The sequence below is a fragment of the Pteronotus mesoamericanus genome, unplaced genomic scaffold (genome assembly GCF_021234165.1).
Source record: "Pteronotus mesoamericanus isolate MK-2021 breed Mesoamerican mustached bat unplaced genomic scaffold, CSHL_Meso_final contig_347, whole genome shotgun sequence".
Classification (NCBI taxonomy): Eukaryota; Metazoa; Chordata; class Mammalia; order Chiroptera; family Mormoopidae; genus Pteronotus; species Pteronotus mesoamericanus.
Genome location: NW_026555137.1, coordinates 18,411,875 through 18,432,207, shown reverse-complemented (window position 1 = coordinate 18,432,207; position 20,333 = coordinate 18,411,875). Strand labels below are relative to the sequence as shown.

Genomic DNA, 20,333 nt, shown 5'->3' with positions numbered 1-20,333 from the left:
TGTATTTACTTATGACATCTGTTTAAAGTTTTTACTTTACTGTTTCTTGATTTTGTGTCTTTCTTAAAACTGTTTTTGTAGCTCTAGGGTATAAAAATACTAGCTTCTCTTTTTCTCTGGCACTTCCATCGCTTTATTTCCTCCATCTCGGGGCTGGATTTTACTCCAGTCCTTTGCTAATTGGCTTCCTTGTTGCTGTCAGGGACTCTGGCCGAGGACGTGAGACGCCTGCATCAGAGACAAAGGACAGGATTGCTTACGGCACAGCAACAGTCTACTTATGTGGGTCTCCTCAGCCCCCAAGCCTGGCAGGGTCGGCGGGGGGCAGGGGTAACACAGAGCACAGAACACTCATTTTCAGTAAATGAGCTTTATGGCCCAGAATGACGTCACTTCATGCCCCGAGGATGCTCTCAGGAACGGCCTGGGCGCTGCATTCTTAGCGAGCCCAGGAGGACATGCTGGAGGCGGGACCCTGGCTCCCAACACATGCACATAGAATACATTTTCATGCACCGGGGGAGCTAGGGACTCCAAGTTTCCCCAAAGGGCAACTGATCGTCCAGCATCATTTGCTAAATAGCTCATTGTTAGTTAGCTACTTAGTTACTTAAAATCACCACCAGCTTGAAGTACTGCTTTGGCCCCGTATGATGTCCCCGTAGGTGATGGTATGCTTCTGGATGTGCACTTCTGTTGAAGTGATCAGTTTCTCTGTTCTTCACACAAAACCATACTGTTTGGTTTACTAGAGTCACACTTTCTTTTGATATCTTTTAGGACAGTCAGTTCATCTTTACTTTTTTCTTACCTTTTATAGTTCTGTGGTGGGGCGCTATTCTTGCTTATTTCCTCCTCAGGTAAAGTTTAGAGTCACATTCTATAAAAACTTCTGTTGGAATTTTGGTTGAGATTGTATTGAACTTATAGATTAATTTGAGAGAATAATGAACATGATTTAATAATACGGGGTATCTTTGTAATCATTCAGTTTTTTTCAATGTCTTTGGTGATTATGAGTAGATCTTTCTTCCTGTTACCTTCTCTATATTTCTATTGATTTCCTTCTGGGCACCTCTCGTGATCTCGATCATAAACACATAACTATTTCAATTAATTCTCTTTCATTTTTCTGGTGGCAAGGCCTCTTTGCAGACAATGACAATTTTGGCTTTTTCTCTCCTGCGGTTGTAACGCGGTTCCCTTTCCCGTTACTTTGGCCGTGGCCTGCGGGGCGTGTTGCAGGCGGCACTTGCTTTGGGCTGCTGCGGTGGCAGCAAATTACTGCAAACGTGGTGGCTCAGGGCAACCTACACGTATTACCTTACAGTTCTGGAGGCCACGGGCCCCGAATGGGCTGCGCTCGTTTAAAATCAAGGGTCTTCCGCGCTGCATTCCTGCCGGAGCTCGCACGGGAGTCCCCGCCCCGCTCGGAGGCCGCCTGTGTCCCGCGCTGCCCTGTGTCTCCCCGGCCCGCAGCGCCTTCAGACGGCTCTGGGACTCAGCCCCTCCCGCTCCTGCTTCCCTCCTCGGAAGGATCCTTGCGCAGACGTTGGACCCCCCCCCCCAGATAATTGAGGGTAGCCTTCCCTCCCAGGATGCGCAGCTTGATCACATCTGCGAAGCTCCTGCGGCCGTGCAGGTGACATCATCACGGGTCCCAGGGATCGGGGCGCGGACACCCCTGGAGGGGCCATTGTTCCACCTATCACAGCATCCGAGTCTTATTCAGACATTAATGGGAACTGTAGTATTTTAGAATTAAAAATAAGGTTTTTGATGTTTCTATTAGGCCATTTATATCAAGAAAGAGTTTCCTTCTCTTTCGAGCTTGCTAAAGCTTTTATCAGAAAACGATGTTGAACTCTTAAAATCTGGGGCACACACTTAGATGATAGTCTCCTCCTAAAATCTATGAATGCAGTGGGTTACTTTCATGGAATTCCGCCTGCTTAATGAAACATCCTTACAATTCGGAGATAAACTCTCTTGGTTGTGATATATTATTCTTACTTCTTCAACTTACTAACATTTTAGGTTCAACTTACTAACATTTTATTCAGGTTCAACTTCCTAACATTTTATTCAGACTAGCTATAGTTACGTTGGAAGTATTAGTGGCTCACAACCTGTGTGTGTGTGTGTGTGTGTGTGTGTGTGTGTCTGTGCCCTCTATCCCTGTGGGATTTTAAAATCAGAAGTGTGCCCTTAGGGGTACTTGTGAGACGCCACACGTTATTCTCACCTGCGGCATGCTGAAGAGTAGCAGGTGACTTGGAACGCTGCCTCCCCGGGCAGGTGAGTCTTGCCCAGCAGAAGCCCCCGTTCGGTCTCATCTGATGCATTGATAAGGGAGATACCTTGACTTTAGGACAGGGACGCAGCTGATGGACAGTCCTTGAGAAAGAAAACTACGCGCATTTGAAACTAGGAGGATGAGGAAACTGAGACGCATCTTAAATGATAGGCCGAGTGCCAGTGATCAAAAGAATGCAGTACGTAAAATGTCTTCCAATAAAATAGCATGTTGCTCTACTGTGGAGTTAGAAGGGGCATATATGGATGTGACCAACGATGATCATGTTTTTCAAATTTGGAGTTTGGGGGGCATCTCTGCCTTGGAGAACCGCATCTCCCACAGAAGGAAAGTGTACTAATATGAAAGGCTGCTTTTGTAGGAAGTTAAAATAGTCTCACTCACCCCAGAGGCTAAAGGGTGGCTTGAGCTCTGCCACCCTTCCAAGGTCCTGGACAGGGCGCAGCCGAGCCTGACCGGTGACGCTCCACTTGCAGCGAAAAGGCGAGAAGGTGACCGCAGCTGACAGCCGCAACACGTCTGCGTGAGGAAGAAGTTTTACCAACTCTTGGAGCAGAATAGCCTTCCAAAAGGATGGAAGATTTTACAATAGATGTAATCTTGAAAAATGATAGGCAAACAAGCCAGCTAGAGGTGGGCTCTGTCAAGCCTTGTGCTGGAGGCTGAGCCCTGACAAGTGCGACCTTGTGGTAGGAGGTCACTGTCATGGTGTGAGGTCCCACCTACCGTTTTCCCGCCCTGTCACCCTCAGCGACAGAGGAAACTAGTGCTCTTCACAAACCCAGCACGCAACCTCTGCTGCCCCTGCAGTCTCCTGCTGCGGATGCGGCCCCAGCCAGGGTCCGACGTCGTCCTGGTCCGTCTTACGGATGAGACGGAGGCCCACTTGCCAGGCTGGGGTTGGAAGGCCAGAGGTCAGCACCCAGAGGGAAATAGACAAAGTAAACATGATGCAAGATCCTGACCTAGGGGATTCAAGTTGGGTCATCAGGCTGAAATTAGAATCTTGGCGCTGAGGGAAAATACATAGGTTTAAAATACACACAGAAAAGATTTGCAACCTCGAAGAAGGAGCGGAATCCCTGGGACCCTAAACTGCAACGCCGTGGGAACACCTCCTCCCCTGGCCTGGAGCCCGGGGCCCCAGCTCCTGTGCTTGCCCGGAGTGTCTGCACATCTTTAGGGGACGTCCTGGTCCCGCGAGTCCCAATTTCATTGCACCTCAGAACTGGGCGCCTTGATCAAAATAGAGACCTGGGCCCCCTTCCAAACTGCTGACTTAGAATCTCTGGCGATTGAGTCGAAATCTCTTTTTGATCTGGAACAAGCTGCAGGGCGGTCGGCCCTGTCGCGGCCCCCGGTGCCGGTCCCCGGCTGCATCAGGAAGCACGCGCTGCAGACACGGGCAGCGGCCCAGCGACGGGACGGCCCGGGGCAGAGGACGGGCGGGTGGTGAAGCACCGCGAGGTCAGACGTGGGTTCACAAAGTTCTCCATCAAATCCTGCCTTTTTATTTCACGCCTGGAAATTACTTCATGATTTACGGGAGATTTATTTGAAACAATACCTCAGAAGCCCTTTAGCCACATGATTGCTTTCCAGTGACGTTATGAGATTCTGCAACATCAATATCCTTAGCTCGTATCTGAAGCCTGCGTTGCCTGGGCCTGCCAGTTCAGGGTCGCTGTGCTGGGCACGGTGCTCAGTTCTTTATGTGAGTTGGTCCGTCTCACCCTCTCTCCAGGCACAAGAGGGGACGAGGTGGGTACTATGATCGCCCCTCTTTTACAGCCAGAACAACCAAAGCACAGAAAGGCGAGGTAGGCGACGTTTCCCATGGCAGGGTCGTGCCGGACTCCGGAGCCTGTTCCTAACTCCGCCCTGGCCGCCATGATCCCCCGCCGCTCTGTAGGAAGGCTCTGGTTGCCCTGCTCCGGGGGCACATTTCCCTGGAGTGGCTCCGCTGCTCCGTGGTGCCCACCACGTCCTCCGAGCCTCCTTCAGCCTCCTTTGTTGACGCGCCCCGTGCTGGGCGCTGTGGTTGAGAGCTGTGCTGGGTGGCACCTCGTCCTCCCGGCTGGCCAGTGCCCTTCCCTACAGGAGCTGCCAGCTGTGCCCTCCCAACATCCCCGCCCTATTGGGCGCGTCTTGGGCATTTTTCAGGACTCAGGCCTGGGTCCCAGGGGACAGATGAATGCTGGGCACTGCGGTGTGCTTGTCCCTTCCCCACTGACACATATCCATTGTCCTCAACCACACTTGAGTACTCGGTCCCCCCTTTAAAGAGGCTCTTGGGAAGCTGCTCACCCAGCCACCACACACGCCTGGACATGCTCGACCCTACACAGAAAGAAACAGGTGACAATGAGGACAAGAGACGCATCCGAGAGTGAGCCACAGTACGGGGGCCACGACGGCAGCTTAGGTCTGGCGCTTCTGGCCCTGATCCGCCCAGCTCTGCTGGGCCGGGCCCTTTGCTGCCTCTCCACGTGGCCCCTGAATCCAAACCCAGGGAAAGGACCGCGGGGCTCCTTCGGGGGCGCTGATGCTTTCCTTCTAGGTGCCCTTTACCGGGGCTGGGGAGAGCGCACCAGGGTCCAAAGGAGGGGCTGGCTGGGTTTCAGAGCTAATAGGGGGCCTTCTGGGTGAAGAGAGCGTGGAAGTATCACTACTACACCGTCAAGTCAGCGTGTGTGCGGAGTCCACGCACCAGCTAAGCGCTGGGAAACTGCCAGCCGACGACCTCGGGAGGGCGAGGTGGGGAGAGGTCAAGACCTGAGCTCTCGTAGTGTTTTTACTGGGTGGGTCAAGGGAAGCCTTTGAGGAGATTCATTCATTCTAACACAGCCTCTGAGCTGAAGACTCCAGTCACACATTTCCAAAGCGACTCTGCTCCCCAGAGGCGGCCGGGGCTCGGCCGGCCCCCGCGCCGCCTCCACGTGGCGCGAGACACCGAGCGTCCATTTCCCTCTCCCACTCTTCCTGTCTCACGCTCTCCCCCGCTCTTGCCCACCTGCTCCCTCGCCGATGCATGGGTCCTGTTGCTGCGTCTTGTGCAGGCTTCCAGGAGAACGGGGTGACCTGGTGAAATGGAACGCACTTCGTACCCCACAGGCCACCAGAAAACGTGAGGCGTTGTCCTTTTTGGTGCGGGTCACCAGGAGCTCGGTCCCTGTTCGGGGAGCTTGCGCAGGAGCATGAGGTCCGGAGAGATGGGATGAGCTGCGAGGCCCAGGCACGCGGGGTGGCTGATTCCACAGTGGGGGTGGGGAGGGGGCACAAAGCCTGTCTGACATGCTGCTGTCCCCGAGGGGAGGGGCTCCCCGAGCCTGGAGTACCGGCGTGGTAATAAGCACATACTCTGGAAGTATCTCCGTGACTAATCAATCAGTAAGCGCGGGAAACCCAGCCTGCAAAGCACACTTAATTGTTCGCATGTGTCGCAAAAGCTCCCATTGATGGCAACACGCTCCGGCGGAAGGTCCTTCCCAGGCCAATCTGTAAACACAGGGTACGCAGACCTGTTCAGAAATTAACTAAAATGAACAGATCAGCTGTGGTTCTGGAGGACCCATTGTGAGTTCTACAAAAACTATCCCAGCTTAAAGTTGTTTCCCTCTGAATCCTCGGATCAATTAAGTCTGGACCCATTGTCCATCCTTAAAAATCTTTGTCCTTAAAATCAGTGATTCTCTTTTCTTTTCTTTTTTATTTTTTGAAAGAGCAGGGTTTCTCAGCAGCACACTGTTAGTAGTTGGGGCTGTGCGGTTCCTTGTTGGGGGGTGCTGTCCCCTGCATTGAGGCTGCACCCACTCCTGCCTGGTTTCCCACTAGATGCCAATAGCAACCCCCCCCCAAGTTGTGACATCTAAAAATGTCTCCCACTATTGCCAAATGTCCCTTAGTGGGCAAATCTGCCACCATTTGAGAGCCAGGGAGAGAGGGTGCGGGTGATAACCGGGGTGAGCTGCTCCGTGATTCTGAACAAGAGCCAGGCTTAGCAGGGCATCGGCCACCTCCGCTAGAAAAGAGCCGAGGGTTCCTCTGTGAGTAGAGACAGCTGAGATGCAGGAGGCGGGAAACGGCCTTTGCCTCAGCTGGCCGCCCTCGAGTTGGCGGGGCCGTGCGAGGTGCGAGGGAGGAGCTGCAGCGGCTGGGCCGCTCAGCCTGAGCCCGGGCAACCTGGGCTGAGGCATCATCGGATGCCCCAGGGCCTCAGGCCGGAAACTGGCCCTTTCCAGCAAGGGCGTGACCACTATGCTGCGGTGCTGATGGCCCAGCTTCTCATCTACACCGTCCCCGGAGGCTCCGTCACCCTGTCCTAGGGAGCTGGGTCGGACCAGAAGGACCGCGCGATAGGCATCGGTGCAGTCGGGGAGGGTCCCTGAGCCCCTGCTCTGTGGTTGGTGGTGTCGGCTGGGGTGCAGGGCCACTCTGAGGCAGAGGCTGGAAGGTCCTTTCCAGCCCACTGGCACACGTGTGCATGTGCATGCTCAGGGCACACATGCACAGCACACACTCAGCTAAAACGGCATGATCGTTGGTCAGGTCCTCACTGGGGCGGGACAGAGCCCTGCAGACGAGGGCAGGGTGCCGACAGGGAGGCGGTGCCGACAGGGAGGCAGTGCCGCCTGGGCCCCCACTGGACTCGGGTTGGGGGTGGCGCCGTGGATCTGCTCCTGGGTTGAGCGGTGCATTGTTACATACCAGCCTCTGCCCCTTAAAAAGAAAGCACATCACATACCAGCTGCTCGTCCTCTTATTAAGGAGTAATATTTTTAGAGCTGTTTTTATTCATTAAATTTTTAGTGCGTTTACATACCCATCAGCTTTCTTTAGGGCCCTGCCCGGTCCCCTGTATGACCCCGTGCAGGCAGATACAGGCGTCCCTACGCTGCCGAGTGCCTGGCTCACAAACTCCATGACAGGGCAAGATAAGAGGACCTGCTGTAGTGGGGGTTTAATAGAGCAGCGCTCAGCGCCACAGTGTGTCGCTTTTCTCTGCAAGTGGGGATGACCAGAGAGGCGGATACTGTGGGGGCCACGGATGGGAAGGCCAGCACTTCCGCCAGGCCGCAGTGGGGCTGGCTGGCTCCTGCCCCGCCGCCAGGGGCAGCGTGTGGCCGCTCTGCCCTGCACTTGCCCCTGAGCTCACAGCGGGCTGGGCCATGAGCTCCTGCTCTTCCTGGCGTCTGCGAGGTCGCTGGGTGTCTAGGCAAGCCCTTTGCCACCATCTCTGTCCCCACATGTGTTTCCTCTTACACATGTGTGCAAGCAACGTGGTATCTCTAATTCCTCCCTGAATAAACCCCGCCCCTGTTTTACATGGAGCCCTGCCTTTCCGTACTTGGCTCCTAGCTGATGGTAGGCAGTTTCAGATGTTTCAGGTGGCAGCTCAGAGTGCGCCGGGCACCGCCTGCTGCAGCCGGGCTCTGCTTCCTGTGACCTCACCCTCCGTCACCCCCCTCCGGTGCCTCGCAGGCTGTCCCCGAAGCGCCCAGCCTGCGAAGTCTTTGTTTTGTGTGGGAGAGACTTCAGGAAGGCTGCCTCCCTTAGCTCTTTCTGGGGGTTCCCGGCTCCTCCTGGCCACGGTGCCTGAGCCCCACCTGGCCAGACCGCATTCTCCCCCGGGCGTTCTAGACTCATGTTAACGACAGTAGCATGTGTCGCAGCGAGACACTGAGTTCACCATCGGTGGGACTGTTTCCCGGACTAGGGGCAGGTCCAACGCGCTAATCGGAGGGAGAAGTCGTGCTCAGCGAGCCAGCCCATCGAATCCGCAGGAGCAGCCTTCCTCGGAGACACACCCCCAACACTCGCCCTCCTGCTCACTCGGTCCCTCTTCTGCCCTGTGTGCGCCCTGCCGGCCCTTGCCCCATAGCTCCGCTCGGGGATGCCAGAGGCCAGGTGGCGGAGGCGGCTGCTGCCTGGTCTGTCAACGTCCATGCAGACAGGAAGTAAGGACAAGAGCTTTCTCTCCTCACAACACGGGCAGAGCCACTTGCCGCAGCCAGACCCCCTGTTCACCCGAAGCGTCCCTGACGTAGACTGTGGGGGTTCCCCGAGTGACGCCCGCGCTCTCCACCCCGGCAACGCTCGGAGGCGCTCGGGAAAGGGACACAAGGAGAAACAGCTGGGAGCGCGGAAGCCGGGGCGAGCCTGCAGGAGGACCCCGCGGTCCCTCCTGTAAACCCTCGGTCGTGCCGCTCCCGCCGGCCGTTGGAAAACAGACTGGAAGCTGGATGTTCTCTGTGAGTCTACGTGGTCGATTTGAGATTTGTGTGGGTTTACTTGCTCGCTGCGTATTGTAGAATCCGAGTTCTGTGCTGAGTAACAGCCCGAAAGTGATACCCAGGAACAGAGAAGAAAAATAAAACAGGCCGGGCGAGTCTGCAGTCACCCGGTCCTCTCGTGGTCGGCCAGTCCTGACCGGGATCTGTGCTGTCGCATCGAGGGGTCACGAGGGTCAGGGGCTCCTAAAATGACTGACGACGACCGTGCCACCAGTTGTCACGAGGGTCCCGCGCAGGCCCAGGTTAGGTGTTGGGTGCAAGGGGGCGCGTCCGGGGCCATCTTCCTGTTCCTGCAGGACGAGCCTGAAGATGTCCTGTGTGATGTGGGAGGCTGGGCCCTCGCTCAGGGTGGCAGGACTCTGAACACCGTTTGTTCAGCGTGAACCCACAGCAGCTGGGACTGTGTCTTACAGCCTGGACTCCTTCCTGTACGGCCTCCACGCCCTCTTCAAAGGCGACTTCCGAGTCACAGCGCGAGATGAGTGGGTGTTTGCGGACATGGACCTGCTGCATAAAGTGGTCGCGCCAGCCATCAGGATGTCCCTGAAGCTTCACCAGGTAAACATCCATTTTTAAAAAGTATCAGCTTGAGCCCCGGCTGGTGTGGCTCAGCGCACTGAGTGCCGGCCTGTGAACCGAAGGGTTGCAGGTTCAACTCCCAGCCAGGCCACATGCCTGGGTTACGGGCAAGGTCCCTGGTTGGGAGTGTGTGAGTGGCAACTGGTCAGTGCATCTCTCACAGGTCGATGTTTCTCTCTCGTTCTCCCTCTCTCCCCCTCTCTCTGAATATAAATAAATAAAATCTTTAAAGTGTATCAGCTTGAAACATTAGGAAAAACATGGTCCCCATCCTTGGCATGACATGTTGGAGTAGGTTCATTATGTAGGTGACCAGGCAGAGGCTGCCTGGAGAGCCTTGACATTGGCCAGCGGCCATTCTCCCTCCAGAACTGTTAGGAGGTGGTGATATACCACCAGGAGGGGAGGGGGCACTCAGCCAGAGCAAGTGACGCATATCAGAAGTGCCCGAACTGTACCGAGAGGTCCTAAGAACCTGAGCCACGGAGCTCTGTCCCTGGGCATGGCCCAGCGGTGGGACGGGGACGAGGAGGCGTCCTCCGCCAGCACAGGGCTCGGGGAGAGCGAGCGGGGAGGGCGAGACGTGCCGTGGGCTCAGCCCCACCCCCTCACCGCGGCCTTGGCCCTCAGGCTCCCGTCTCTCCCCAGGACCAGTTCACATGCCCCGACGAGTACGAGGACCCCGGGGTCCTCTTTGAGGCCATCCAGTCCTTCGAGGAGAAGGTGGTCATCTGCCACGAGGGCGACCCAGCCTGGAGGGGCGCCGTGCTGGCCAACAGGGAGGAGCTGCTCACGCTGCGGCGTGTGGCCGACGAGGGCGCCGATCAGTACAAGGTCCTCAGGCTCCACAGGGGCTTCCTGAGCTTCAAGGTGATCAAGGTACAGCGGCGGGCGCCGCGCGTCTCCTGCCTGGGGCTGTGCGGGGCGAGGCGGGGAGCAGTGTGGTGGTGGGCGCCCACGCTGGCATCGCTGGGCCGGCGTGGCCGGCTCAGGGCCATGCTCTTAGAGGGGAGCTGGGCTGCGCTCCCGGGCGGGGCCCCTTCCCGCCCCGCAGACCAGAGCGCGATGCACATCTAGGTACAGGTCGTGATCGACTTCTTTTTAAAGGCTTCCTAATTCTCTGAAATTCCAGACTTGTCTCCAATAATCTATTCCTGCACCCGAGCACGTCCTTCCCAATGATTCTTTTCTTTTAATTCTCACCTGAGGATATGTTTGTTGATTTTTTTAAAAATTTTTTTATTTTTTATTTTTTTGGAGAGAGGAAGGGTGAGAGAGAGAGAGAGAGAAATATTGGTTGGTTGCCTCTCATACGCACCCCGACCGGGGATCACACCGCAAACCGAGGCCTGTGCCCTGACCAGGGATCGAAGCCTCAGCCTTTGGGTGCACAGGGCGACGCTCCAACCCACCGAGCCACCTGGGAAGGGCCCGGTGACTCTTCTCTTCCTGTAGCTTCAAACCACAGGGCAGAAACAGGAGCTCCCTCCTCTCTGCTCCACGTTCCCGTGGAAACGCGGCCGCGCCGCTGCAGGCCCGCGGTCCTGCTCGTGCGCTGCAGGTTACCCCCAGCGGGCCGAGCGCCCACACCGTCCGCTTTCCTCCCGCTCCTCTCCTGACCTGCAGGTCAACAAAGAGTGTGTCCGGGGCCTTTGGGCCGGGCAGCAGCAGGAGCTCATATTCCTCCGTAACCGCAACCCGGAGCGCGGCAGCATCCAGAACAACAAGCAGGTCCTCCGGAACCTGATTAACTCCTCCTGCGACCAGCCCCTGGGGTACCCCATGTATGTCTCCCCGCTAACCACGTCCTACCTAGGGACCCACCGGCAGCTGAGGAACGTCTGGTGCGGACCTGTCACTTTGGACAGCGTCCGGACATGGTTCCGAACCAAGTGGTTAAGGTAGGTGTCCACGCCACAGCCTTCAGCTGGGTGCCGGGCGGGGCGGGGCGCCTTTCCCGTGTGATGACGGCCCGCACGGGCCATCTAAGGGATCGCTTGTTTCAAAGTGCAGTGTCAGGGGGCGGCTTGGTGTTTCCCGCCCCGCCCCCGCCCACAGGCCGAGCACCTGCCCCGGCCCTCGCAGAGCTGCTGAGGTTCTGGGTCTTTAGGACCCAGGTGTTCCATGTCTGTCACAGGGAACGGGGACAGGGCGTCCTCCCCCTCAGCCATGAGTCTGCCTCCCTGGCTGGCACCGTGTCCCTGGGTAGCTGGGATGGGTCCTCTGAGGGATCCACGCGGATGGTTCTTCTGGAAGATTGAGACTGGAGCTTATTCATCCTGCTGCAGGGTTTTCATCTGTTAGACGCTTGAGATTTGGGGACCAGAGGCCCCTCTCCCCGCCTGTACCCCAGGCGCGCAGCTCACCTGTAGCGTGGCTCACCCTGGTTCCGACACGGGCGTGGGGCGTTAGGGGTGTAGAAGCGCCCCGATGAGAGCCCTGGCCGCGTTTCCCACCACAGGATGCGGAAGGACTGCCACGCCGGCCAGCGCAGTGGCGGCAACATCGAGGACGCGGACGGAGGGGGCGCCCCGTCCACAGGCGGCAGCAGCGCCCCGGGTGGCGACAGCCAGGAGAGCAGCACAGAGCAGCCCAGGAAAGAGGGGGCCCGCCACTGGTCACCCCGGGAAGGGACACGGAGCACAGGTGGGTGCAGCAGGGCCTGGCGTTGCTGATACAGGCTCCCGTGGTCCCGGCAACGTCATCAGTATTGGGATGAGGGACGCCCCAAAATGCACTGAATCTTGTCAGTTTTGCTCAGGAAAAAACTGTCAGGTGCAGCTTTTATGCTTTCTCCATCTGTCCGTCCATGACCTCAGCCAGCCGCCGGTCTTTCTGCCTGGCTGTCCCGCGCGCACCCCTCCCTTCGCGCCTCTCGCCCGGTCAGCGCCCACCGCCTCGGGTGCCGCTGTGGCTGGCCGTGCCGCAGTCTTGACCCACGACGGGGTTTTCGTCCTCGCTGCTCTCCACGCCTGCGGCAGGACCAGCCGGCCTCCCCCCCGCCCTTTTCCTGCTTCTCTCTAGTTCTCACACCCTCCATTCACACCTGACACTTCGGAGAAGCAAAGAGGGGAGAGAACCCCGCTCCCCGCGAGGAGCGGAGGCGGGGCCAGGCTAGACGAGGCTCCCGAGGGCTCACAAGAACGTGCCGGGTGGAGGCAGGAGTGGCAGGCGCTCGGCTCTGGTTCCCGTCAGCACATCGAGCTCGGCCTCGCCCTTCAAAGCCTGCTCGCCCCAGAGCTTCCTTGCCGGCCAGGAGCCTTCGTGAGGTGCCTCTTCCTGCCGGTCCCACCTGCCAACCCCGCACCAGAGCCAGCAAGGAGCGCCCCAGCCTCCTGGATGTGCCTAGAGCCAGGCTGGGGGTTTAAGTAAAATAGGGAGGATTTGTATCAACATGGGCAACATGGTAGACAGGTAGATGATAGATGACAGATAGGGAGATAGAGACACATAAGTGGATGATAGATAGATAGAGACAGATGATTAGGCAGATAGATAGATTGACAGACAGACAGACAGACAGACAGATGATGCAGATGATTAGACAGGTAGGTAGGTATCCAGTGTGGTTGCCCGGTAACGAGGCAAGCCTGGTGACGTCACCGGGGCTCCCACCCCCTGACGGGGCCCAGGGCCCTGAGGCCAGTGTCATTCTGCTGGGGACTTTAGGAGGCCCCTTGCTGCTCCCGCTCCCTGCTGCCATCCTCCGGAGCCCAGCGGGCGGACACCATCCCAAGTGCCTCCCAGGCAAAGTCGCTGTATCCTCACCACGACTCTGAGGTGGGCACCGTCCTGGGCCTCACCGTGCAGGTGAACAGAGGGGGCGCAAGACCTGCGGTCACGGCCCAGAGTCACCCAGCGGGGCAGGGGCTGATCTGGGGTTTGGACCCAGGCAGTCTGAGCCCGGAACCCACGATCTAACCACCCTGGGCTGGGACGCTGCCCTGGGCCCCGAGCTGGGAATGAGTGGGTGGGGCACCCTCCCCAGAGGTCACCCTCGCTCCCAGAGCTCCGCAGACCTCGCCCTGTGCCCTGCTGGCCAGGGCTCCTCTGACAACTGGCCTTCCTCCTGGCCCCCAGCACGCAAAGCCGATGCCTGGCTCTTCCTGGGGCAGCCAGCTGGAGCCCCTAGCCGCTGTGTGCGGGACAGAGAAAGGGACAGGGGCGGCCACATGTCCCGCCCCTTGCTCAACAAGCTGAGGTGCCTGTGGAAAGAAGGCCTCAGGGAGGCTGGGTGCCATCCGCAAGGGTCAGAGAGCTGGGAGGGGGAGGGGAGGCGGATGGAGGCCCGGCCCCTCCCACTCCAAACAGAGGAGGCACCGCCTCCCCGCTCACTCCTGCCGGTGGCCTGCGCAGTCACACCGCGGCCAGAGGGGTGGAGCTGTCACATCAGTCAGGTCAGGCTGTTGTTCTGAGTAGGACCAGAGGTGGCCCCAGGATGTCGGGGGCAGGGGGTTCAGGCCTTGGGCATTAGGACCCCGACCACACGGGACCTCCAGGCTGAGGCAGTGACTCCCGCCTTCGACCCAGCTCTGCAGGGGGCCCCTCCCGTCCCTCACTTGTCAGTCAGTGGCCATGCGCTGAGCCTGTAGAAACGACGCGGTCGCCATTGGTCACTTCAGAGAGGCAGGGCGCAGGGTGGGCAGGACCACGGACTGCCAGGTAAGCAGGCAGTTAGGACGGAGGAGGCCGGAGCGGGACAGGCAACCCGCCTCTGGGCAGGGCACGACCAAGGAGCAGCGACTGAGCGGTTCTTCAGGACAAACATGAACCAAATCGTAGGAGTAGGGGTCTGTCCTGCTTTTCTCACAGTGCCAAGGCTTACGTCCCACAACCACGGTCCCATCTGCTCCCGCCCTCGGTCCTCACCTCGGTCCCCAGCCCGGTGCCCGATGCAGGCCCTTGCCAGACTCGCTCAGAGGACTGGGGTCCCACCTGGGTCCCCACCGCAGAGCCCCTGCGCACGGCGACGCACGGTGACGCACGGTTCCTGGCGTGCCCAGCACCTCACGCCTGGCCGGTGGGCCCAGGCGGTCACCGGGGCCCGACAGCCTGCCGCCGTCTTACCGCGGTCAGCGACGGGTGTGCCCGCTGAATGGGTGCGCGGCTGGGGCGCCCGCGGCCTGCTCCCTGAGAGGACCCATGACTGAGCAGAGCCCTGCGGGGAGAAGAAGGGCCCGCTCTTCTCTTGGTGAGGATCTGCACACAGCCTGGCAGGTGACGGTCAAAGCCGGAAGAGCCGGCTGTGGAGCAAGGAGGGTCCTCATGGCGTTGCACCCCGGCTCTGGGGAGGTTTTCCCTGGAAACCTCATAATTTGATCATGAAGTAATTGGCAGAGTTAAACTATAAGATAGTGATTCTGTGTAGCACAGATGCATTTAGCATGGTGTGCTCACTTGTTCCATTTGCAAAATTAAATTAAAAAAATCAAGCAACAACAACAAAAAGCAACAGGAAAATCTGAAGCAAAGAGGTTGGGGGGAGGTGGCCTCTTCCCGCAGAGAACATAGATTTCCCCTTTGTCACACAGACGGGCCTTTGTCCCTCTGTCTCTGGAATTCGCTGGGAAGTCCCCCACCGAGCCCGGTGGTCCTCTCCCCGGCATCGGGACCGCTGACTGCGGGTGACTGTGGCGCGTTTTGGGGCAGCAATCAGCGTTACGGTATAAATCACAAGCAGATGTTTGGCCTTGCCACACGCTGAATAAACTAACAAATCGCCATCTCTGTTCTCAGTTCTCATTCGTCAGGGTCCCTTCTCTCCCTCTTTTTTCCTCTACAAGAGTGACTAACACAGCTCTCCAGCAGGTCAGAGGGGCCCGGCCCCGGGGCCGGTCCCCACGCCAGGCGCGGCCCGCCCTCACCCCAGGGAGGGTGACGCCCGGCCTGCGGAGCTGAGCAGCGCCTGTTTTCCCAGCAGCCGGGCAAGAGCCGGGGGGAGCACCCTGGAAACGGGTGCCGGCGTCATGGTGGTCACGGGGCACAAAGGTCAACGTGAGGCGAAGGGCCCTCCCGCCAGTGAGCCGGTGTGGGCAGGATCGGGGCGGGGGCGGGACCCCTGGCATCTCTAGGTTAACCGTTGTTCCCTGAGGAGCTCTTTCTCAAAAAATAGATCTTTCTCAAAAGATCTCTTTCTCCTCAGGGGGTTCTGTGGGCATGGATGAATAGTCTAGAATCACCAGATGCACAGGTAGTGATTTGAGCGTTTGGGGTGAGTGGGTCGTAAGAAAATGCCTGCGAGGTCCGGTGGGCACCCACCCTCCGCCCCCTCGTTCTGATGGCTCGAAGGCCTATTCTAGCAGCTTCAGGAGACACCGATCAGGCAGTCGACAGAACTGTGATGTCACTATTTGCCCCCTTCAAAATGAGATTTTAATTAGACCCTGGTGATTACTGACACTTAGTGGAGCGACTCAGCGTGCCCACGTTTCCTCGCCGCTGCCCGCCCGCAGCGCCGCCCAGGAGGCCCTGCCCACACATGTGCTCCAAGGGGTCCGTCCGGAGACACAGGCAGGACCAGCTCTCCAGTGCTGCCCGTCGCCTTCATCCACATGGCCTTGCCTGGCCCAGCGTCTCAAGGGCTGGGGCCACCAGGGAGCCCGAGGGGAAGGACAGCAGTGGCGGGGGGGGGGTGGCGCTGGACCTGCCAGTGGCGCTGCCCACACAGGGGGCCCTCGGAGGGCGTCCTCTTAGAGACCTGGATCTTAGGGGAAAACGTTTCTAGGAAACAAAGGCCAAGCAGGTGGCTCAACCCTTTATTTCCCTTTTTTTTTTTTTTAAGCAATGAAACGTGATAAAACCCTCGTTTTCCCTTTGTCACCGCTTATGGGATGAGGATAGGGACCCGGGTTCTGAAGCAGGAGCAAAACGTCAGGTCGACGAGGGCGAGCTGCACTCCTGGCATTGTCCTGGTGTGTCTGGGACCAAGGCTCCCAGGAATGTACCGCTTGAATGTCGAAGCCGGCGAAGTCTGGGGTGAGCCCGGTGGCCCTCGAGGCCTCCGTGGAGCCCCCGGTGGGACTTCCAGCTCTCAGGCCCGGCCTTGAAGGCGGTGGGCCCACGGAGGCCCCTCAGGCCCAGGCAGAGCAGGCCCCCCACCGCACGGCATGCACACTGATGTTGGTGACCACCTGCTATGGCAACCTGTTCTGCTTTCTTTTAAAGGCAGGAGGAAGGGCAGGAGTCAGTCTGTGCAGGCCCACGGGGCGTTAAGCCAACGGCCCCCCGCCTTGAGCTCGTCCGGCCCCATCTTAGAAAGCCACCCGGCCTTCCTGCAGACGTCCACGTCGGCCCACGGGCTGGCCCCCAGGCTCTCGGGCAGCCGGCTCTCCTTACGCACCTCGGCCGCATCCCTGCACTCCCAGCCCCCGCCCGTCACCACCACGGGCCACCTGAGCGTCCGGGAGCGGGCCGAGGCGCTGATCAGGTCCAGCCTGGGCTCGTCCACCAGCTCCACCCTCAGCTTCCTGTTCGGCAAGAGGAGCTTCTCCAGCGCTCTCGTCATCTCGGGCCTGTCCGCGGCGGAGGGGAGCAACACCAGCGACACCCAGTCCTCCAGCAGCGTCAACATCGTGATGGGCCCCTCGGCCAGGGCTGCCGGCCAGGCCGCACGGGTAAGGGCCGGGCCGGGCGGCGCGCGGGGTCCTGGCCTGGCTCCGCAGTGACAGGCGGCAGGGTGTGAGCCAGGAGACAGCCTGGCCGCGCCCCGGGGCTGACACGTCCTGGAGGTAACAACGCTGTAGGAGCTCAGCAGAGTTGTCGCCCCGAGCCCCGAGCCCGGGATACAGGGGTGTTCTCTCTCACTGGTCTGCACAGCGGGAGCACGTGTTCCTTCATCCTCTCTTCATGTCACTCTGCCAGAGGGACACTCAGGACACCCATCAGCACTGGAGTCCCATCGTCACCGATTCCTGTCCAGATGTAATCCCAAAGCTGCCGAAATGGCCGCCTATTTATACACATTCAAACACAGAAAAGGAGAGCTGTGAGGACTTCACCCAGATAAACCATTCCTCGTCCAGAGGTGCAGGCTCGCTGGTGAGACGAGGACCGAACACCCAGCTGCTCTCTCCTGCGGGGGGCAGGGGGGCACCCGGGCGTCCCCCCCGGCAGCCATGGCCGTCAGCCTGCAGATTCCTGGTTCTGGGGCAGTTACCGCAGGGGGGCGAGGGGGCTCTGCCCTCCCTCTCCTTCCTGGAGACAGGCCCCCGCGGCAGATGCCCCCCTGCCCCCGTGGGAGCACTGGCAGCACCGTCCGCCACCCGGGACCCTGGGCGCACGAGGCTGTGCATCCTTTCAGGGAACAGCTGATGGGCCTCCTGGAGACCGGGGGCCACATCGGCCACAAGCAGGGAGCCTGGTGACTAAATTTAGTTAGATCACTAAACGTATAAACAATCTTCCTTTTTTCCCATGTCCTCAATAAAAATGCACAGAACATCACACCTTCCCCCCACCCCCAGTCTGTGCTGAAGACACAATCTGTGGGTGCCGTTCTGGGATTCTGGCAAATCCTCTCCCCCCTCTCCCTCGCGGAGGACCGAGTCCTAATGCGTTCAGGGCCGGGGGTGGGGGGGATCCTGGAGTGCCGTTCGGGTCCAGCCTGCAGGACCTAGCATTTGTCGATGGGGCTAGGTGTCTATGAAGGGACATTGGCCGAAACCTGGGAAACCGGCACAACAATGACCTTTTATGCAAGGTCATCTTTCCAGCATGTCCAGATTACCCGAGAAGAGCCCCCACATCCCACGTCCCTCCTCCGAGGCCACCGTCGGGCCCTCTGTAAGGTGGCCCGACTGTGGAATCTCAGCTCCTACCCCGGCAGCGCGGGCGCTTAGCAGGCCAGGGCGTGCCGCGGCCAGGTGGTAGTCCGAAGTGGCCATACCTGCTTGCTGAGCGATTTCCTCTCTTTTCTCTTTGGAAGCACTTCTCCGAGCCGAGTGAACCCACCGAAGCCGAACACGGGCAGCTTCGCGGCCGCCGTCTGGCTGAGGCCATGGCTGGGGGCCCCGGGGTGGTCTGCAGGCGAGCCAGCCAGGAGGACATGGGCCTGGACGACACAGCTTCCCAGCAGAGCGCCTCGGACGAGCAGTAGGGCTGGGAAGGGCCCCTCAGCCGGAGAAACCGAGTCCCACAGGGGCTCCTTCCTCTTCTTCCTTTCTGCTCCCCCGAAACTGAAAAGAGCAAATACTGTCATCCATGTGGGGCCCTTTCTGTGGACAAATGAGAGCTGTTGTAGAAAACGGAATAATTTTATCTCAGGTTCTTGAAAACTAGTTCACGTAATGGGGGTCGGGGGGACATCTTGACGGCAGGCCTCCTCGCCTGCTGCCCAGAGCTGGGAACAAGGGAGGCACAGGCACTTTCCAGAATTTGAAGATTCACACAGAAATGATGTAACATCTAAAACAACTAGCTAGGGCACATAAATAACTTTCTGCCCTGATGGAAATAAGACAACTGCATGTTAAATAATTGGCCTTTTATACACTCCTGTCACCGTGACAAAGCCGTGAGCAGCCGTGCGAATCATGCCATCCGTGGGCCAAGTGTGCTGAGGTTACATCCACCCATCAGGACAATCTCGCTGCTTCGTAATATTTATGCCGATGTCGGGTGAGCATAAACCAGCGACAGTGCACGCAGTCCCGCCCGCAGCTCCCTGTGACCCAGCCCAGCAGCCCCCACTGGTGTGAGCGTGACGTCTGGCCCAGGCAGGGCCGGATGCCATCTTGGAGGGACACAGTGTCCCACGGCGACTTCCCACACACACAGGACGTACGCTTGCTCCCCGGGCCGAGTGGTCCCCACCACGCCGGGTCGCGGGTCCCCTGCACACTCCTTTGTTTTTGGAATTAAAAGGTTTGTAGTTATTGCTGTGTCAAGTTCTTTGAGTTCTGCTGAACTGTTGTCATTTCTAAAAAATGAATCGCTTACGGTGAGAATGGCACTTGGGCAAATTCTGAGACTTTCCCCATCTTGCTTTTCCCAATGGGTAGAGCTGCAAGCTGGCCTCTTGCTGACAGCAGGCAGGGAAGGGGCCCAGGGCACACGGTCCATGAGAACACCGCCGGCCCCGTGAACCATCCCTTTTGAAGAGACGATAGCTAGAAAGAATTTGCAAACAGTTGTACAAATTTCTTCAAGGTCTCCAGGATTTGGAAGCCTGGGGAGAGGGGAGGGTAATATGTACAGAGAATTCCTTATCCCTTGAAAGTAGATGGTAATGCTCTTGTGTTTTTTGTTTGTTTGTTTTGTAAAAAGGAATCGGTAATTAGTAATAATAGCTGGGCTCTCTAGTCTGAGACACAGTGCGTTGTTCTCAGGCAGGTCCCCGCAGACACATGCGTGGTTTTTTCCGATTCCCACGCAGGCGTCTAGTGAAAGCCCACCCCGCCTCATGCAGTTTGCTGGGCTGGCCAGCCCACCCCTGGCTGGAGCTCCTCACCTCCTCTTGGGCCCCTTTACGGCCAAGACCTCGGGACCAGACCGCAGCCCTGAGCTGCGTGTGGCCTCCCCCGGAGCCGTCTCCCACTTGAAGACAAATGACGGGCCACTCTGTGGGCGCCCAGAAGTGAGAACCAGAAGGTGCGACCTGGGAGAGCTGAGAGCCAGCCAGCAGGGGAATGACCCCGGAACGCAGGAGAGAAGGGGGAAGCACCGGGGAGCGCCTGCATCGCCGGCCGCAGCAGCAGAGCATCTGTCCTGAGCACCTCCCCGTCCTGAGTCCGTTTCCTTCCCGAGTCTTCTGTGCACATGGCCTGTGAGCAGGCAGGGGCAGGAGGTCCAGCGTGCCGGCAGCCCCTCTGCGGAAGAGGGAGTCGGCCTGCGTGTGCTGGGAGCCTGCGTCCGGCGCGCGCGCTTCCCTCCGAGGTGCAGGTGCCCACAAGGGGCAGCGCTGCCAGACTCACTCCACAACTCTTCGTGACTGTTAAGGATGCAGTCACTTTTTAAAAATCGGGAACACCTTTTATATTTGCAGCTCATGAACGTGTTAATCTGGTCTTCAGCAGGTCATCGGTGTACCAGAGAGCAGTCCTTGCAAAATACTGGCTGTACAGTAGCCCCCATTTGAGAGAGATCCAGGGGTGCCATTTCTGGCGGGAGCTATTCAAATGCTCTGCCAGCACACAGCTAAACAGCTA

The 20,333-nt window shown here is 58.6% G+C and overlaps 1 protein-coding gene across 1 annotated transcript in view; it reads left to right on the top strand.

The window, feature by feature from the left end:
- PCNX2 (pecanex 2) overlaps positions 1-18,993 on the top strand; it is a 215,149-nt gene extending 196,156 nt beyond the window's left edge. The window contains exons 29-34 of the mRNA XM_054576753.1: positions 9,024-9,168; positions 9,838-10,068; positions 10,816-11,090; positions 11,651-11,835; positions 16,354-16,802; positions 18,113-18,993. Of these exons, the coding sequence (XP_054432728.1) occupies positions 9,024-9,168; positions 9,838-10,068; positions 10,816-11,090; positions 11,651-11,835; positions 16,354-16,802; positions 18,113-18,283 (1,456 nt within the window). The 3' untranslated portion in view covers positions 18,284-18,993. The remainder of the gene's footprint in view (positions 1-9,023; positions 9,169-9,837; positions 10,069-10,815; positions 11,091-11,650; positions 11,836-16,353; positions 16,803-18,112) is intronic.
- Positions 18,994-20,333: the final 1,340 nt, after the last annotated feature.